The 21,481-nt window shown below is 36.1% G+C and overlaps 1 protein-coding gene across 2 annotated transcripts in view; it reads left to right on the top strand.

Annotated features, from left to right (window-relative positions):
* Positions 1–21,481, top strand: part of LOC142341783 (phospholipid-transporting ATPase ABCA3-like) — a 62,661-nt gene that overhangs the window by 27,705 nt on the left and 13,475 nt on the right. Inside the window, exons 3-5 of one of the 2 annotated variants that reach the window (XR_012759126.1) lie at positions 1,916–5,652; positions 14,048–14,143; positions 14,638–15,272. Coding sequence is in view for 1 of the 2 variants with exons in the window: in XM_075393008.1 (XP_075249123.1) it covers positions 1,916–5,652; positions 14,048–14,143; positions 14,638–15,188 (4,384 nt within the window). In the remaining variant the exon portion in view is untranslated. Of the gene's footprint in view, positions 1–1,915; positions 5,653–14,047; positions 14,144–14,637; positions 16,377–21,481 lie in introns of those variants that run through there. The other variant, XM_075393008.1, reaches the window with a different exon arrangement.

Raw genomic sequence — 21,481 nt, 5'->3', positions numbered from 1 at the left:
TGAAGAAATTATGAAAGTCAACAGACAAAACTCCAGATTATTTTTGAAAACAAATCGTTATAGAATGATTATTTTTCGCTACAAATCGTACGAAAATTAGCTACAAACCTGAACCATAAAAAATTTCTGCTTGAATTAGGTGGTTAACCATTGTTTTTGGAAACAAATGGAGTCAAAGTCTTTAACACTGTTAGATATAAATTGAAAGTAGTAATTTGGTTTATTGGTGTCTTATTAGAGAGCCGATTAGACATCTGACTAATCAGACTGCGTCAGGTCAGCAGAAAGAAAGGACTACATAAACGGGCAAAATGTGAAACATATTCCTTGAATATACTTATTGTAAGTTGATGCATCCCCTAATGAGTTCAAATAATAAAGTGGACTCTAATGTACCTCATTGGGATGCCTTAATGAAACCTATGATTAATGAGATTATGTAACAGGACAACAAAAAGGCCACAAAAAGACTAATACAAGAAAAAATGTGTTAATATAAAAAATTTGCACGCTTTAAAAACTATTAGAAATTGCGATCAGATCTTCAAAATAAGACAGCGCCCTAATACAATTCAATTTCTTTGAACTAACATGCTCCCTCGACAAAACATTGAAAATTGATTAAATTGTGCTGAAACTTATGTAATCAAAGTCAAAATGAAATGCAACATGTAAATGATATTCTTAATGGAGGTCTGATAAACGTTTTCTGGATAGAGGATGCCTTCTCTGAGATCCAAAAAGTTTCCCTGCCTTGTGTTATTTGGTAGAATGAATTCTTTCTTGGATAGATGAGAAAGCAGAAAATTTTTTTAAGGTTTCACCTTTGATTTTCAGCAAGGCAACTGCAAAAGAGTTTATTCTAAAACGAGTTTAACTAAGTTATTCGACACTTTTAACAGATTAAAGCACTTAGTTTTTATAGCTACAAAGCTGGGGCTGAGCGTAGCTCTATTGCGTTCATCTTGGTTGGTTTTTGTTTTAACGTCTGACGCTCTTTTTTGTTTACATTTTTCACGCCGCAAGCTTCAAAAAAGCATTTTTGTTGATCTTTCCATGCCGCTATTTCACAGCTCTTTGCTTTTTTATAGGTGTGATGTCATTTCTTAAACTAATTGGCGGCAAGTTTTAAGCTGAAGTGTGATATTTTTTAAATCATAGCTGACTTAGCTTGCTCTTGAAATGACTTCTAATTCCATTAAGGTCACTTGACATCATTCTAACCACTTTTATGGTCAATATGGGACTCTATGTTGTGATGATGTGTTAATAATAAATCATGGCGACGAAAACAGACTAACGAATTTGAATGTTTTGTGTTTAAAAATGTTAGCAACTGAGTCAATTCAATTCTGCGTCTATTGCTATCTATGTTCTAATCACGTAAGTCTGATTCGCGGCTATTTCGGCAAACTGACGGCTATGGTTGAAAAATCTCAAATGCCGACAAAGATAAAAATAATGAGCTGGTACTTTTCAATGATTGTGTACGAAAATCTTTCGGTGTATTTTTCAGCAACGAAAATTTTATCGGATATATGGAGGAAAGCTCTTCAAACTTGTTCGGCAACCCTCGTCAAAAATGGCGACAAGCAAGAGATCTCATAGAACTCATGGTTTTAAATGTCCTGGCTGACATCATTTGAAATCTGGTCAAAATTTTTTTTACAGTCGAACAATTTGAACGTTTCATTTGAAATATGCGTCAAAGTTTTTTTTCCCTAAATCTTAAGTAATTTTCTTTGGATCCTCGAACTTTTTGTTGTTCTTTTAACTGTCATTTTTCACTTTTTAATTTTAGCGATTCACTTTTGTATAGTGTATAATTTTTGTTTTAATATAATTTCAGTTTTTTTAAAAGTAACAATGTGAAAACATAATTTTATAGATTGATCAGTGAAAAGCTATTTTTCAGGACCAGGATTGAGCAGACGGAAGTGCGGTTCGGCGTTTTGAGCGCTAGCCGTAAGTTCCTATGTGACTTCAACCAAACTTCTATTGGGGTTCGATATCCGTTTTTGGCAAGCCAGGACGAGCGTCACGTGTTTACAGTTTTCGACACGTTCTCGCTCTCAGTTCTGCTGTTTTTCTGCGTTACGTTGTCCGAACTTTACCAAGATAAACGACTCAAAACGGAGGAGTTCCTGTGGTCGCTTGGGGTTTCGAATTCGGAGCAAATGATTTCCTGGTACATATGTCAGGTGGTACAAGCCATGATTTGGTCTGCAATCAATTTGGTTCACATTTTGCCCCAAACGATGACAATGTCGACTAACATCGTGTTTCTGTGGTTCCTGTATGTGCTTGTGTTTCTATCGACAGCTATTTTTGCGCTCTTCTGCAACAAATTCGTAAGAGGCACGATGTCTTACTTGTTCGCCATCACACAGATGATTATGATCTGGCTTTTCCTATACGTTTGGAGCACGCTCGAGCTGCCGTTACCAAATTCCCAGGCGCTTCGAAATATAATATTAATACATCCAGTTGCGCAGTCGAGAAATGTTTTCATGTTGACACAAGCTGCGGAATTCTCACATGTTGGTTTGTCCATGTCAAGTTTAACAACTTCGTTTAACAGGGAAGAGAAAGACTTTTTTGGAAACGGACTGGAAACGTTACTTCTGCTTCTTTTGGTGTCGGTTGTGTGCTCAATTCTCTTTCTGATCAATTTTCAATACTTCTGGGACTTGGCCCTCGAGCCAATTCTTCGAAGAAAAAAGCTCGATAATATTAATGGAAGTAGTCAATGCTACCAGGACATAGAAATGACGACAGAAGCCCCACCGGTGGTCGAGGTTGACAAATTGTCAATGGCCTACCCAAATGGCTTTCAAGCGTTAGCAAATGTTTCTTTCTCGATCTACCCTGGTGAAATAGTAGGACTCCTGGGCAAAAATGGGGCAGGAAAATCGACTACTATGAATATTATTGCGGGCTTTTATGAAGCTACGGCAGGATGTGTGAAGGTCGGAGGAATTGATTTGAAATATGACAGAACTAAGGCATTGAACAATTTGTCATTTTGCCCTCAAGACGATCGCTTTTTCTATCGGCTGACTGTTTTAGAACACCTCAGGCTCGTCTGCCTTTTAAAAAATGCAAGTTACGAACGAAGCAGAGCCGATTACTTACTAAAGTTCCTTAATTTGTCGGACAAGCAGCATTCGAAACCAAGGAATATTTCTGGTGGCCAAAAGCGGCGTGTCTGTATTGCGATGGCCTATATTGCTAACTCGCCGCTGATAATTTTGGACGAACCCACCTCGGCTGTAGATGCGGCCACGAGGAAAACGTTGTGGAGCTTTTTCCAAGCCCAACAGAAATCGAATCCGGAACAAGCTGTAATTCTGTGCACTCATTTCATGCAAGAAGCTGACGTTCTGTCACAGAGAATCGCGATCATTGCCGAAGGTCAACTACGGGCTATTGGATCCTCAACGTATCTTAAATCTTTGTTCGGAGTTGGATATACGTTTACATACGAGAAGAGAAATGCTAACGTTGTAAGGTCCATTGTCACCAAAGTATGCCCAGATGCGAAGTTTCCACAAACAGAAGACAGCGCCAGTTTCCAAGTTCCAATGGAACAAGCAGGTCAGTTACCAGAAATTTTAAGCAACTTGGACAACAGTGGAATTGAGTACAGTTTTAATGCTGCGACATTAGAAAACGTTTTTGTTGCGCTCTCGACTAATTTGTACCAGAATGAATTGGTAACTGGCAATGGTAATGAACAAGACCAAGTTGATCAAACTACTCTTGGCGCGGAAATCGCCAACTTTGCCACACAATCTGACCAGCGGAATTCTTTCATTTCCTGGTTAATCCAGCAATCTATTTTCTCATTTTACGTCGACTTTCTGCGAATTTTTGTAGAGAACTGGATGTTCTTTGTAATATTTACAATAATTTTTTTGGCGTTCCCACAATTGGTGATGCTTTTGTGTACACTTGATGCAAGTTTGTTCACCAATGAAGACTTGTTTGACCATGGGAATATATCAGTTACTCCCTCGACGTTCAGTGATGATCCCAAAGTTGCCATTTTTGGGAACGTTCCCGCGTCTCTTCTGCAACAAGTTGAAAGAGCTCTTCGTGACAATGAAATGGAGCCAGTTACTGATCGAAGCTTGTCAGAAATGGTCTCTGATTACGAGGAGAAACCTTTGGATGTTATCAACACTTATCCCTTCTTTTTGAACTACAGCAGCGATAGTGAAGTTTTTGACTGCTTAGTAAACAACCATTTTGACAGTAGCCTTCTGTTTTGTATGTCGTTTCTGTTCAACATTTACTACAAAAGCGAGTTCTCGACTCATATACCTCTGAAAGTTGGTGTTACTTATTACCCAAAACCAGAATCGAACGATACCTCTTATTATTGGCAACCTGAACCGGAAGACGAGAACGAAAGCGAAAAGCAATGCAAAGGTTGGATGTTTTACTACCTCATGTGTATTGTTTACTTTTGCCTGCTATTTTTCATCGTACGAGTTGAGTCTGCCCGAAATGAGATTGGTCTGACGTCATTCTACAGAGCCAATGGAGCGCATCCGATGTTTTCATTTGCATATCGGGTGGCAACTTTGTTTTTTATTACTTTTGTGTATTTTTTCGTGATCTTGCTGATGACGGAAGAGGTGCCATATTACTTTGACCCTGACAAAGGTAACTTAACATTGCCAAATTACTCAATGGTTGGTTCTCTTCTACTATTTTCCTTGACATTCACATGTTTCGCGGTTCTTCTGGCTAAATTTATCAGATCAGTTATTATGCAGCTGTTCTTGACACTCATCCTCGGCATCCTATACTTAATTTTGTTCCAAAGTGATCTTCGAGACGAAATGATTGACTTCTCCAAATGGTTCTACTTGCTCAAAGTACCAGGGTATGTGATACCAGTGGGGCCTATAGGACTTTTATTAGCATTCGACGAAACTCAAGTGGACACTGCAAACATTACCTGGGCTATTCAGTTCCTGGTGTTTTTCCCTCTCATTCTGCTGATCGAATCGATGTTGATGCGAATTGGGGTTAACTTCATTTCTAATGCTATTAACAGCAGCTCTAGAAATTCCGGGGAACGCAATGACAACTCGACCCTTGCAATTTGCGCCAGGAATATCTATCATACCTATTTTCAATTTGAAATCGCTCTGTGTTGTTGCTGCAAGAACAATAAATTCTCGCTGTTCAAATTCACCAAGGCACTAAAAGGAATGAACCTAAACATCAAACAGGGAGAATGCTACGCCCTGCTTGGGGTTAATGGAGCGGGCAAAAGTACGATGTTTGAAATTTTGACAGGAGGCAACAGATTGCAGGAAGGATCCATTCGCATATTTGGGAAGTCTGTTCATTCAAATCCTTTGGGTGTTCTCAAGGATATCGGCTACTGTTCACAGTTGGATAAGGTGCCGACATATCTGAAAGCTGCAACTGTGGTGGAGTTGTTTGGCTATCTGCGAGGTCTTTCAAGTGCGCAAGTTTATGAGCAAATGGGTTACATGTGCCGAATTTTGGACGTTGGACAACATATGCATAAATTTCTGGGAGGATGTAGCGGCGGAACTAAGAGGAAAGTGTCCACCATGGTAGCGTTTATTGGATTCCCGAAATTGATCATTTTGGACGAAAGCACAACTGGTATGTTCTTAAGTTATTTGAAGGTTTATCAATTTAAAATAGCCTTTTAGCAGTTATTAAACAGTGCTTTTAGCTTATCTACAGCAGTTTGAAGTTTCTATTGCTTTGACATTTTCAAAGCAATTGGAAATATGTATCGCATGCTCTTTTTTATAATCTGTATCTGTAAGCTGAGCGGAGCTATATTGCAGTGCTCTTGGTTTTTACAATCCAAAGTATTTGGATTGTATTGGTGTGCTGTTTTTTTAAGATCACTTCACACTTTTCGGCTTTTTCACGTCAGTCGTCAATTTAGTGATGATTTTAATCACGCTGGAGTAGTTAAGGGTGCGGAAAAGTGAGTAGGCTTGAAAAGTGATTTTTTCAAAGTACCTTTAAAGTGGAGTGAGAAGTTGATATTTGAACAAATTTTAGGTTTTTGAAAGCTAATTGTTTTTTTCACGCGCGGCTATTTGACTGCGGTTTTCTGTGTTTCTTCTCTTGAGTGCTATTAATATGATAGATGTTTTTAATGGAGGTTATATGCAATTGATTGAACTCATCGACGGGCAGCTAATGCTTTTTTACCCTCACTTTTTTGTCATAAAATTTTATTGAAATTTTGTTGCTTGACCTTTTTTTTTTAATTTTATCTCTGTTGTCGCTTCACGTAGTATCAACAATGACAGTATCAGTAATTGCTAATGAGATATAAATGACCTTAATTAGTTGTTTGAGTTCATGGCTAGTGGTTTTCATGACTTGACACTTTGTTCTTAACATAATTTTAATAATTTTTTTGTTTTGAGAATATTTGTTCTACTTTTTGACGTTTTCATTAGAGGCACGTCTCATAGGTTGCTAATATGATTTATTTCAATCGATTTAATTTTCAGTTCAAAACTAATTCTCGGTGACAAATCTCATCAGCTGCTAAGGATGCCTAATTTAATCGAATTATTCTTTTCAGTTTTTAAGTTTTATTAGTATTGGTTGTACTTATTACTGTTTTATCGGTTAATCTCATGAATGGCAGTTGTCGTTGGTTGCTAATGAGTAATACATGTATCTAATTAGAGACTCGAGTTCACAGCAATCGGTTATAAGATTTTGACCACTGCTTTTTGGAAAATAAAAGTTGATTTTTTCGTATTATGGTTTTTGTTGTGATCTTTTCACTTAAAAACAGCAATGAATTTTTATTGACCTTCTAGTGTGGCGTAATTTTTGTCCCAGTGAAAAGTATATAATGACTTTTTACAGTTTTATTTTATGCTCTGGTTTTTGGTTTCTATTTATGAGGTTCTCTTAGTTTCCGCAACCGGTTTTCAAAGTTACTGATTTTACCCATGTTCTTTTAGTTGTTTTTGCTTTCTCTGTCATTGACGCCATCAAGATTGTTATATTACGTACTCATTCTAAGGACTAATAGAGTCTATATTTTCAAAACCTTTCCTCGTTTTTAGGAATTATTAAAGCATTAAATCTTGGGAAAAATGTCTAGTTTTTTTGGGTTTTTATTTTTGCACTTATAGGGTCTGAGGCTTTGTCGACTCTCTTAGATTGATGTTGCTGTAAAATGAAAATTGTAAGGTCAATAGTTAAGTCAATTCTTTGGTTTGTTATTCAGGACTTTTCTTATGTTTTTTGTGTCGTCTGACGCTCTTTTTTGTTTTATATTTGTTCCAGAACATTCTGTCGCGTTAGTTTTTGAGTCATTTTTTATTGGTTGATTTTTGTTTTTTGCGTGACCTAAACTGCTTGCATTCATATATGTCTGTTGATAACAGAGAATCGATTGCAAGATGAACGGTAACAAGGCTTCTGATTCTTACTCCGGGGAGTCGATGCTATTTACAACCAATAATGGTCACTATGATAGAGATAGAGTTGTGAATGTGGGTGGCCGCGATAACCATTTTTCATTTCATTTCCCTATCTGTTTCTTTCTATGTTTTTTGGCACGCAAGTCTATTTCGCAGCAATTCCGGCAATCTGCCGGCTATGTTTGATTGTAAATATCACCAACTCATTTTGAGGATTAGCGTGGTACTTTTTACGGCTCTTAATAGCTTTAAGATTAGAAGGCATTTTTTTCTCAGAGAAACGTCAGTGTTTGGACTCACCTCGCCTAGTCCTTACAGAGAGCAGCAGGTGTTTTGCTCTCAAACGAGTTTTGTAGCAATTATATTAGTCCTTTGGTCTTTTTTATGCGACTTTTCGCCTGACTGATTTTGTCTAACCTGTTTGACTTTTCGTGCTCAAATACGGGATAAACAGGTAGCGCCCAGAGGGACTAAGTGGCCGAGCAGCTCTCTCAGAGCGTTATGCCTTACTTGTCTCTAAGTATGCGATTTACCAAAAACTGTTTTGAGGAGATAATTTCAAGGTGTGAAGGATGGTTCTTAATCTTAAAAATTTGACCCCCTCTGTCACCCCCTGTCAGTACCCCCAACCTCCACCAAACCCCACTCCCGCCCTCCAACCCGGTGATTTGGGCCCCTCTCCTGCTCTCTCACAACCCTACCACCACCACTTGGCGTGACCCCCCCATCACTTCGCTCGCATCCACTTGATGCATCTCTAAGCCCCAGCTGGCTACTACTGAAGCCCACTGCTCGCCAGTCGTTTGATAGCTTGAATGATTAATTTATCTGTTTTCGTAATTTTTTTCTGATGAATTTTTGTTGAAAATGAGTTCTCATTAATTGCTCTCTAACAAAGTTTGTAGCAATTATATTAGTCCTGTGGTCTTTTTTCATGCAATCATTCGCTGGACCAATTTTTTGTTTGACCCTTTAGCTTTTTGTCCTAAACAACGGGATAAACAGGTAAAGCTCGGAGGAGATTAAGTTGCTGAGCAGTTGTCAGTCAGAGCCTTGGGCCTTTCTAGTCTCTAAGTATGCGATTTACCCATATGCCCGTATATGATTTTCCGTCTGACCCTTTTACTGTGTCTCTTCAAGTCGATTAGGTTTCTGTTAGTCTATTATGTTTCTACAACACGAACTGAAAAGTAGTTTTAAATGCTATAATTGTGTCCATTAAGTTGACTGTTTTCCGATTCAAAGAGTTTGAATCAATTTTGGTCACGCAGAAACAATTCATTGGTAGTGAGAAAAAGTAATTAATTATTAATAGCCGCCCTCATCTTCTGAGCCAGCTATTATAGCACTCCTTTTTTTACTTCGTCGAATAAAAAAATGTTTCGCTTTACCTCATTTTGCCGCTTTTTCAACATTTTGCGTGATATCTTTTTGACTTCTCTAGGCTAGTTTCTCTCTTCTCTCATTCTGCTAAAAGTGATTTTGAACATCCGTTGCTCAGCAAAGCAATTCAAAATGAACAGAGTCAGTATAGAAAATTGAAGTCAGAAGTAGAAACGGGATAAACCCATAAAGCCCAATTTTAGATGCCCGCTATTTGAACGTCGTTCCTATAAGTCTTAGTTACCATCTCTAATGCTTATTGGTATTGATGGTAGCCCCTGTAGCCTCTCTCTAAGAAACAGAAGTACGTTATGTTCAACTACGAAATGCCATCAAAATAAATCGGACTTAAAAAATTTGTTTGTACAAAAATCTTTTTTTTTCAATATCTTCTATTCTTTCAATCCCAATCATGCTTATTGGAATCAACGGCGGCTATTTTCCGGCAATCTTCCGGGTATGTTTCTCGAATGGAATTTGAAGCAATTAGTTTGGTCACGCCGAAACAGGAGGCTGAGTGAAAAAGTAATTAATTGCTCTTGAATGACATCTGGAGCAATTATTGTTTCTTCTGCAAAATTTTTCTTGAATTGTATTCAATTACTTGTGCTGCCTTTTTTTATTTTGTTTCGACAGTCATTTTTCATTTTACGGTTGTTCTAGAACATTCTTTCGCTTGACTTTATCAGTTCCTTTTCACGCTTGATTGCATGCTTTTTGTGTGGTCAAAGTGGGTGGTTGCAGAGGATTGGTGATGGACTCCGACCGTTATCAAGGGGATTACAGGCTCGAACCTCTCCAGTGTCGAACCTTTGTGCACCCAAAAAAAATCACTAGGATACACCCCACGCTGAATTAAACGCCCCGCATGTCGTGTTGATTTTGATCATGTGTGACATATAACACTCAACAAAATGATTTTTCCTCTATTAAAACTTAAGTGTACAAAAACTCAAGTATATAGGTTTTGAAGGCGCCAATAACTTTTTCAAGCCTTCTCTTGGTTTTTTTTAATTTCGTCAAGATTTTTGTTACGACCATATGACGTCACAACCACTTCAAATCTGCTTTTTGTTCATTCGTTCATGCGATTTCAATTGAAGTGCGTGCGTGACGTCATTTCTCACTCTTAGTGAAGCGAGTTTTTTTACAATTCAAAGAATTTGAATTGTATTGGGGGCTCTGTCTTTTTTTAAAGATCTGTTCACACATTTTCATGATTTTTGAAGTCAAATTGGAGTACGGATTTTGGTCACGCCGAAACAGGAAATGGAGCGGAAAAGCGAGTGCTTTTGCGGCGTGCAAATTTTTTGCTCTAATTTTTAAGTAGAGTGAGAAAACGGTATTTGAAGTTCGCTTTCTCGCTAGTGGTTTTTTTTGTTCACATGTGACAATTTCATTTTGGTTTTTACTGTTTTTTCAATTTTTTGGATCGGATTTTTTTCTAAATGGTTTTCCCAATCCATTCATAGTTCATTCTAGGCCTAGTTTTTTGTTAGAATCAAATTCACTTTTCTCGCTAGTGGTTTTTGTTCTCGCAAGCGGCATTTTGACATTGATTTTCTGTTTTTATCTTTTTTATCTGATTTTTTCAGAAATGGTTTTCCCAATTCTCTCATAGTCCGTGCTAGGTCTAGTTTTTTGTATAGTCAATGAAAATTTTTTGAATTGTACGTCAGGACTTGTTATTCATTCGCGTGATTAAGGTTTTGGTCACACGTGACTTAAGACGCTCAAAAATGACTTCCTCACTTTGAAAGTGACTTTTCTTCACTTTAATTCAAAGAGATAAGGTCAAGTGAGTGCGTGTCACTCTAAATGAAGGTTATCTGAGAGCAGCTAATAGAGGCAACAATAGCTTATACAGATTCCTAATAGAAATATAAAATCTCATCCTTTAATGAGAAGTAGTTTTTCTGGTCTCTCGTTTTTGAGACTGCAGATCTACGAAGCTATTGCGGCTATTTTCTGGCAATCTGCCAGCTATGTTTTCTGTATTTTTTAATATCCATTTCACGGCACGCACGCAAGTCTTTCGCTGCTATTCCGACAATCTGGCTATGTTTTAACACTATTTTAGTATTATTACCAGTATATTTCAGTACCATTACGTTTTTCAACGCTTGCTTACAAGCGTTGTTTTCTGCGTTAGCGTTAAATTTAATTTGCTCGGGGATATTCTGAGATCAAGTAGGCTTTTTCGAATTTTGGATTAGTAATGCTCTGAAATTTTGACCTAGTTTTGCTGTTTTTCTGTTCATTCCTTGTATTGCTGTTTCTTTTCTCTTCTGTATTGCTGTTTCTAGCTTTTCCTATGCCACGCTCAGACCCACACAAGAACTATCGACATTTTAGTGTTTTTCTGACTCGACTGTATACGAACCGTTCAGTATTCGTTCACGCAGCTTAAGATGGTTAATTTTAATATAATTTATTGATCTCTATTGTCAGCATCTGTTGAAAACTGAGCGATTCGTCTGAGAAAGTAGCATACAAAGGCTTGAAGTGTAAACAACATTTTTTCCTATAGATGTTGCAATTAAGATATAACAATTATAACCATAAGGTTTGTGTAATCAGATGCAGATTTATTCGAGAAAAATTGCGCACTAATTTTAGTCAGTGTGAGTTTTATGAAGAATAATAACCGAAAAAATATATTAGCTCGTCCAAATACGAATTTTCTTTTCAAGTTTATAATTTCTGCCGATTCGTCTATTGAAAAACTTGAAACCTGCATCTAGTAGTCGATTTCAGTTTTATTAGCTGCTGTATGTAGTGGAAAAGAGCTTCGAGATAGCTTTTGTTTTAACTCACGAAATGAGCGTGTTGTGTTTAGATTAAAGAATCGGGTTTTCTTTTTACTCTTAAAAAAACTGAGCAAGATATCATGTAATTTTATAATGTGATCTTCGACCAAAAAAAATGGTTAAACATCAGATAAAATAAATTTTAATGCCGCGATTTGTTTGAGATATCTGTTGGAAATTGATTCTGCTTTGAGGAATTGTGTCGTTCATTGATATTTAACGTTTTAATAGATGAGCTTTCAATTCTCTTTTCCTCAATTCAAAGACGTTCGCTATTGTTGTATTAGACTGGTATGTTTTCAATACCGTTTTTTGTTCTGAGTTTGATCAAACGTTTCCATGGTACACCCTGAAGGTAGCAGCAATGAATTTTGGTTTTTGAGAGCAATTTACAAATATATATGTGCATTATACAGTGAACAACGATTATGGAAACCATGTTTTTTTCCTTTTTTTTGTCTGGGAATAATTTTCTATAGAGAATAAATCGCTGTTTGTTAAGTTATTTTAGATCTCTACCTTAATATAATGCATTCGATATATTGATTCAGGAACAGTGGTTGCAAAACGTCAAAAACTACAATCAGCCACCATTTAACTGCGATTTGAATGCTTGATCCTCACCTCAAACTTGATGAAATTGTAAAATATTAAAGCAGTAAAAAAAGTACGTTGGAAGAAGATTTTATGTTCCGCATTTTTGTGCCGATTATATGATGATTGAGAATGATTGAATTTTCCATAAAAAGTTGAACATAATGTTCAGAACCCGCTTATCGACATTCTTGGCTTAATCTTCTAACAAGTGAAGCAGAGATAGACTACCTTCAAAATGAAGAAAAGAAGTTAATACTTAGATATTTAAATTTCGATAGATTCTTTAAAAAAGGACAGACATGTATAGAAAAAATGGTTGATAACACTGAGATGAAACTTCTTTCACTAGAATGAACGCAAGAACAAACAAACGTCAGAAAGTAAACCAAGTCCGAGGCAATTTCTCAAGTAAAAAAAATAATCATGTAAACGATTAATTTTACCAACCACCAAAATATAAGAAATGAACGTCCATCCCGTTTTCGAACTAAATCTCACTGTGCAGTCTTTTTTTAAGAAATTAAGTATTATCAACCTGCAGTGGCCTCTATTTAATTTCGATTAGATTTTATGTTGTAACAATTTTGATTAGATTTTAGATTGTAACAAGTGAATGCGGAAGTCAACGATATGACCTCTACACTCAAAAATCTAATTTGAGAATACAAAATCACATAAAGTTTAGATAGAGGTTACCTAAGCTAAATAATCACGAGGTAATTCACGTCAGGTTATTCATTTTGCCCATGCAACTCGTCAAATGATTGATCTAACAAATTGGATACCAAATCATACAAACCCACATATGCTAAAATAAGAGAACAGAAAAATCGACGAGAAGCAGAACTCAATTTCTGCAAGAAGTTTTGGTGGTTTTGAAAAGAACTTTTGAAAATAAAATAAACTTTGCAATAAACTCCTAAATAATTGAAACTGTTTTGTGGGAAATAAAGGGACAAAAAGAACGATTAATTGTTTAACTGAGCGACAATTAAGCAAATCTAACATCAGTGCAAGTGGACAATGGCAAATTGAAGGCGAGTTTCAGAAATTGCAACAACTGTTAAAAACAGATGGCTTTAGCCAGTACAGTTAGTTGAAAATTGGAAACACTAACTCTATTAGATGCTCTATCAGAGGGTTGATAGTACATTTTATTATTGAGACTAAGAGACCATTCAACTAAAATCAATAGGTTAAACAAAAACACAATGGGTTAATACTGGTAAACCAACAAAAATCACTTTTCATATAAACAAATCAAAGACAAATGGCAATAGATGAAACTGAAGCAAACATATTCACGGCCGTTTTGATTTAGAACATTCTTTCACGCTTGACTTTTTGATTTGCGTGAGTTCAATTGGTCTAATTCAGAAATGGTCTGTTGCTAAAACTAATCCGATTATAAGTTAACCTAACACAAAGGCCTGATAGCCCAGTGGTTGATGCTTCAGTCTATTACGCCGGAGGAAATTTTTTGCACCAATAAAAGTTTTTCTATGCTACAGCCCCTCTGAAGTAAGTAGCCCCGACTGTCTCCCTGAATTAAATAGCCCCGCCTGTCTCTCGAGAGCAATTTGTCCGACGTTAGTTGGTTTGTTTCAAATTATTGCAAAGGAACCATATATAGGCAAGTTTCTTTTTAAAAAACTTTCAGACTGCGTTGTCAAGCCAACTTCGTTCTTAATTTTGAGAGTTTGTATTATTCCTGATATCACAGATTTTGTGCAGTTTTTAAAATAATGAGTTGCCGCGCATTTGTTTTATCTACTGACCAGTGATGCTTGTGTTGTTCAGGTGTGGACCCTGTAACGCGACAGAACTTCGGAAAGCTGATCAAAACTGCAAAGCAACAGGGCTCAACTGTGATCATTAGCTCACACACTATGGAAGGTAGGCGTCGTCATAGACTAGTCAGTTGTGTGAGATCGGTGCATGAAAGTATGAAAGAAGAGAGGTGAATTTTGACCTCAATTTTCTAGCTTAGACCCAAAAAACCTGAAACCTTGAAAGTGAACGATTTTGCTCGAAAATTATTTTAAATATTCAGAACTAACTTGTTGGCTTAACCACTCTTTGCAGTCTCAAAAGGAGTTGTCAAAAATTAAAATGCTTGAAAGAATGTGAGTTTTTTTCAACAGCCGTCTTGAACTCCTCTTATTTGATAGTAGAGGCAAAATGGCACCTCTGATTTTGTTGGTGAAATGGTGAAATTTTGCAGCCATTGTCAATCGATTACTCCGTTGAAGTAATCTTTCAAAATCGAAATATCTCAAGTATTAAAAAAAATCACTGGAAACTTGCAAATTTAATTAACAATGTGTTTGGAGTGGGTTTAATGCTCTTTCGCGGGATAAGATAAAGTTTCATTTCAATGCTCCCTTTAGAATGTGAGAGTTCGGCAGATACAATCAGCATAATGACAACGGGAACCCAATTTTGTGAGGATACTCCCCAGGCCCTCAAGGCACAGCATGGCAGGTTCTACAGTGTCACTGTCAAGGTCCAAGACAGAAGTGCACAATCGGTTGCGGGAAGCCAAGACGTCATCGTTGCCGTTAACCCACCGCCTCCTGTAAGCAACCAAAATGCCGTCGCAAAAGGCGCTGATCAGCCCGACAACGTCGCTGGACCATCCGGGCCGCATTTGGAGCCCCCGCCAGCTTATAATCAACAGTCCTTGGACGAAGCGACATTCTTGTCTTTGTTTCCTTCCTCACAGCTCCAGTACACGTTTTCAGCCGGTCTGTACAAGCACATGTTCTTCAACATTCCGCGTGACACAGTTAGGCTAAGTGAGCTGTTCGCCCAGATGGACAGGATGAAGAATGATAGCATGCTGGCTGAGTGTATTGTGAACACGGCTTCACTCGAGCAGATATTCATGCAGATTGCGCTTCAAGCCGAATATGGATTCACGCAGACACAGAATGTTTAGAAAGTGGGATTGCAAGACTCACGCGCAAGTTTAAAATGCTAGATCTCCGCACTCCCTGATTCTGAGAAAATATCCAAAATATTGGTACGTGATTGTGCTAACGTCACGTCGAAATTCTGACTTCCATCTACATTTTGACTCTTTGGAAAAATATATTTAATTCCTGATTCGAATTGCGGACTGCTCTAATAAGAATCATGTGTAATTTTCTGTGACTTTGTCGAAAAATAATAATGCATATCAACGGCTTCTGGACAAGTGTATCTAGATTGTTTTCAGTTTTGTCTTTGAACTATTTTACAAAGTGGTTTTCCCGGCCCTAGGGAATTATTATTCAGTGGCCGATAGTTAAATTTGTCCAGTGCAGCGAAATAAAATTCTGATATTACCGCCATAGTGCTCACTGACGTAAAATTATATTTCCGAATTAAATTCTCCGAATCATTAAATGTTAATTAATGCTCTAAGTGCTTTGTATATATAAGGTGTTTCTCATTTTGATATGAAACCTTAAACTAACAAGCCAATATCGAAATAGTCATATGCAATTTCTTGCGTCACACTCATAATTTTCAACACTTATTCTCATTGTAGATTAGAGCTTATACGTTGGTGTTAAAATTTGCACAGTTTTAGCATGATTTTGTTTTTCAATCAGTTAATTTAAAACTGGTGACCGCTTTGTAATCCTAAACTAGAGCTTCTGCGGTTAAATGATTTGATCAAACTTGATGAACTGAGCAGTTATAGACTCAAGCTTGCCTAGTGTTGTTAAATGTTAATGTTTTCTTTGACCTTGATCTTTATTTCTATGAGAAGTAAGATTGTAAAGTTGAAAAATCTGTATTATCGTCTATTTTATGCGCTTCTATGATGAAACTACCTATGCTTTCTTAATGTGCAAAATGTTATTGTTTTTGAAAATTTGAAATAAGCGAAGGTAGCAATAGAAATCCTATTCGGCCATTGTGTTTCACCATTATAAGCCCCGATTGAGCAGAAATGTTCTGTTCTAATTTGATGCTTCATGAACAAAAATTCGCTCATAATATTGTCATATATTAATCGGTTTAGCATGAATTTGCGTGCTTTTATTTTAGCGATATGATGTGCAAGAAAACTGCTTCCTGTCTAGAAGCATCTTATGATAAAAGTAACTAACTATAACCGCAACAGTTAAGTGTAAGACAGTAGGTTATTACATTGTTATGTTTTCAAATACTATACAGATGTATTCCATAGAAAAATAAAGAAGGAAGACATCAATACGGTTTCGATTCCATTTTAATATTTTTTGGTTAGTTACTTATTATTTACGAAAAAAAGATGCATTAAAGTTTTCATGCGTACAGGCCGGGGAAATTCAGGGAACTGAACGCAAAAAATTGCTAACAAAAATAAGCATGATTTTCATTCGTAAAATCAATTTCGTATTGAGAACTAAATTCAACAACTCAATTTGTTTTTTTAATAGATTATCATTCTATCTTGTGCTTACAATGATTTTCCATTATAATGGGCCTGTGATATCGATATCAATGAATAAAATTCTATTCTTTTCATATGAGTGAAATATTTTGATATTAAATTGATATTTTTCTACCCCTTTCAAATTGCCATTCTTCCCTAACTATGTTGCTTCAAATGCTTAAATTAATTCGACCTACTGAGTTACAAAATTTATTATTCTATCCGGAAGTTTTAGAGCGGAGCAAGTTAGACAGTGGCATAGAATCATAATGTGTAAATATCCAACAAGGCGGCTCGTTAATGTGCGTTCGCACATGATGTTCCGACCCGAGCTCATCTACATTTTTGACTTAATTGTCAACCAAATGAAGAGATAACAAAAATAGATGTTTGAATTTAAAAAAAATGCTACATTTTAAGTTACTTAAACACACTAAATTCTGCCTTGGTGAAATAGCAATCATAGGTTTCATTCATGTGACATCAATAACTCATCACAATAAGTCGTATGGCAAAGAAAAATACATCAAAACCACGAAATTTTTGAGAAAACCCATAGTATCAAAGCCATAAAATTCTACAGCTTTCAACGGAAGGCATTTAATACGCTAAATTACGCCTAGATGATGTGACGACTAGGATGTTTGTCATTCAAAATTTATCAATAAGACATTACAACAAGTCACTGACTATGAAAACAACAACAAAAACAGGCAAAATCCAAAAGTTCGGTAGAAAAATGAGAGAAGTGTCGAAGCTATTTAAACCATAAGCTTTTTTCTCTGAAAACTTTTTCAACGATCCATTGAACGTCTTCACTAAGCCAATGGGAGCTATCAATATTAGGATAATGTAATACGATTTCAAAAGGAACCAAAATTACTAAAAAAAATCCAAAAATTAAGAAAACTCGTGCACCGAAGTCAAAAAACCAATAGTTAGAAGACAAAACCGTTTACTAGATAAATTGTTGTTGATAGAGAAAAAAAGCGGTTCTGTCATTACCGAGACTGACTTACAATCCACGGAAATAAGCTTAAGATTGATTTATGTTAAAAAAAAATAAAAAAATATTTTTAAAGTCTTAACAGCCATTAAACTCAAAAGCTTTCATAGGAATTCAATGAATACGCTCAGCTATGCCACGATGTGAATACAAGGATGTTTATCATGCCTAGGTAATCAATAAGACATCACAATATGTCTTATGACTATGAAAAAAAACAACAAATACAGGCAAAAACCAAAATTTCTTTAGAAAAATGGAAGAAAGTGTTGAAGCCATTTAAACCATATTTTTTCTCAGAAAGTTTTATCTATGATCCTTTGGACGTCTTCACTAAAGGAAGATGTAGTCATCAATATTAGGATGACGTGATAAGATTTCAAAATGAACCAATAAAACGAAATGTCCAAAAAATTTTTTAAAAAATTTGAAATCTTGTGGCATTGAAGACGTATAACCAATAGTTATTTGATAAAGCCGCCAATGAGATTAACTTATGTTGCAGTGGTATGAAGGAGTTCAATCCTGTTTTTACTGAGACGAACTTACAGTTCACAAAAATAAGTTTATGATTTACTAATTTTAAAAAACTTTCGAAAATTTTTTTTCAAAAAAATTAACAGCCATTAGCTGTCCACTCACAGCACTAGATAGGTTCACATAATGCTCATTAGCAAATCTATTGCACCTTTAGTCAACAAGTTTATGCCATAGGATTATAAAACTTTAGTAAAACCTCAAAAAATAAATCAAAATTTCAGTTGAAATTAAGAAATTTGAGATACGAATCCAAAAAAAGACATGAGCGATCCCTTCGAAACAAACTTTTTGCTCATTGGGATTCATTTGATCGTAAAAGAGGTTTGTCATTAACGGAACTTCGATATTAAAAGTGTCTAGTAGTCTCTAGGTGACTTGAAAAAACAAAAAAATTGCAAAATTTTCCAAAAAAGCTCCCAAACCTAATTCGAATTCTTTTTATTTATTAAACTTCCCTCTAAGACTAGAACTAGTCTTTAATATCTCCTTTCGTCTGTTAAAAACCTAAAATTGATTTACTTTTTGGCGTGAAATCTAGTTTTGAATTAAATTTTTCGTAGAAAAAACGTTAATTGGAACGAAAATTACGGTAAAAGTGAACAAAAGTGAACCAAATATCCAGTGTTCACATGAAACTTTAAACCTCGATAACTCCTCGAAAAAAACGAAATTCAAAAAAATCTTTTTAATTTCGAATTCTACGCTGGACGGGCTTTTTAATGATACCACGCACATTTCTCTACGATGAATATATCGGTCGGCCAAAATTCACGGAACAAAAAAACCCATTTGAGTATATAGTTCCTCCCCCCCACAAGTGGGGTCGGAACAATTATGGAGAGCTTAATCTTCTATGTCCCTGTATCAAATTTAGCTGCGTATGCGAACTCACCTTTCTGGTTTTCGCAGAAGTCTCATTTTACTGGGTTAATCATGTTTGAATTTAGCTGACAACAAATGCACTAAGCTGTTTAATTGCTCTCGAACAAAGTTTGAAGCAATTGTTGCTATTGTCTTTAAATTTTCGCTGGATCGTTTCCTTCAATGTTCGCCCGCTTTAGTGATTTGACTTTTGTTACACAGTAAATGAACGAATTTCATCCAATCAGAATCGAGTATTTCTAAATTTTAAAATACGATTTAAATACGTTCTAATATACGTAGAAAGTTCCGAAAAAGTTCATTTAACCTAATTTTAAGTAAATATAACCACTATATGTATCGATGAAGCTGGTTTTCGGCTTAATATTTTTAGGTTTTCTAGAATATTGTCGATTGAATACGAACTGATTTTGACGTCAATGACATCAGACGAAAAAATCTGTTAAATGAACAACAAAATCTTGCGGTCTAAGTTTTCACTTGTCACATTAATCGCTTATATAACACACTATACGTTGCTTTATGCTAATAATACGTTGCTTACAGTTGGATAGAATACGTTTTGATTAAGAATTGAATCTTCCCGAACTACGGTATCCTTTTACTGAGATAATATAATGGTGCCGCACCCTGCGCCGAATACTTTTCCTTTTCCCGGCCAGCTGTAAGCATGTGGTGTAAAACCATGTCAATGAAGTGATAGTGAGATTATCAAGCATTAGTTAATTTACTATATTGTCATTGCATTCATTCATGTGGCAGTTTACCCAAAACACAATTTTTATCTTCCGCAGTGACAACGAATGACAGCTGTTTGCTTCTATCTTGTTGTTATTGGAACAACTGGGATTGATCACACAAACTGACGCATTGAGAGATCTTGCAACCTTGATTGTCAGTGCTACAGATAGAGCGGTGGCTGTAAAATTGCTAATACTGACAAAAATGACACTCTATCTGGGATCTGAGGACAATTACATGCGTCTGCCCGGGCCGAGGTTTTACCCAATTATACCGGGGAAGAAAGATCGAAGCTGTGAAGAGCATCAACTTACAAATTCTTTACACAGAGGACCTAATCGTCGGTGTTGGTACAAGATTGTGCAAACGATTGACAGTGCTGCCTGGCTGTGACACAGGGAACAAAAAACGGAGGAGCACTCCGACGAGTAAAGTCAAATGCAAAAACTGTAAGACAGAACCAAATTTTTACACCAATTTATTGCAGTTAATGTTTTTTTTATTTAGACGGCAGGAAACCCAACCCGTGAAATTTTTGACATTGGTGTAGTAGAATTAAACTAATCGTTGTAGAAAACACTGTAAAGGGGCACACAAGAAACAATTTTGAGACAAAAAAACACCGATTTTGAAAATTTTCGGTAGATTTACCAAAAAAAACCTCAAAAAATTGATACGGTCGGTTCGTATATCAATAAATAACTTCCGATATAGAGAAAATTGATAGAATATTATGCTAAATTGTTCTATTTTGCTAATTTTTTGCCAATTTTGATGCACTTCAAAAAAACATAGAATATCGATATCGAATGTTGAAAAACCGTACTCTCTCGTGTAAAACCGTCTAGTTTGCTGGATTACCGTTCCATATACAGGAAATTGCAAAAAGTTGACCAAAAATAGAGAAAAAATTGGACAAAGGCATAAATTTTTGACAAGGTTGTCAAAAATCAACTTCAACAAGAAGCCCGTACTGAACGCCAAGTCAATATCAGTACTGGGCAAGTCTAATTCCAAGTCTAGATATCAGTTCTGATTCAGAGCTATGATCATAACACATTTAAGACATGTCAGACTTGGCCAAAACTTGGCAAGCCTTAATACACGTGCGAAAATAAAGTTCAGTACGGGAGGTTCGTTAATTGAGTGAAACTCATTACACAAAAAGTTGTGAAAATTATCACAACCTCCGGCCTACAAAAAAATTATCGAATTCCTCTAATTTTTTTTGTCGCTGGTTTTTTGTGCCGTTTCGTCCGCGTCCTTTCCGTCCTTTAACTTTTCAATTCTCCGTGTTCCGTTTTTTCAATAACTTCGCTCTCCCAAAACTTCGCTTTTCGTTTTCTTCGCTACTTTTCCGATTTTCGATGTAGTATGTCATATGTGATGAAATATGTTGTTGTTTTTGCTGTAGTATGTTGAGTATGCTAGTATGTTGGTTTGTTGTTTAGGTCTTACAGCTTTCTAGGGCGTGACTTAAGTTTATTCTCGAGTTACGGCTGGATTGTTCTTTGACTTTTCAACCTTACTAATTTACTAGCCTTCCTGTTGTAGTATATTGATTTTGCTGTTGTATGTTTGTGTGTAACTTTATGATTGCTAGTTGGTTTGATCTTGTTGCCTTCTAGGGTGTGACTTAAGTTTATTCTCGAGT

This window comes from Convolutriloba macropyga, chromosome 6, assembly GCF_964194025.1.
Source record: "Convolutriloba macropyga chromosome 6, txConMacr16.3, whole genome shotgun sequence".
Taxonomy (NCBI): domain Eukaryota; kingdom Metazoa; phylum Xenacoelomorpha; order Acoela; family Convolutidae; genus Convolutriloba; species Convolutriloba macropyga.
Note: the sequence above shows the minus strand (reverse complement) of the source record. Positions and strands in the feature narration are given on the sequence as shown.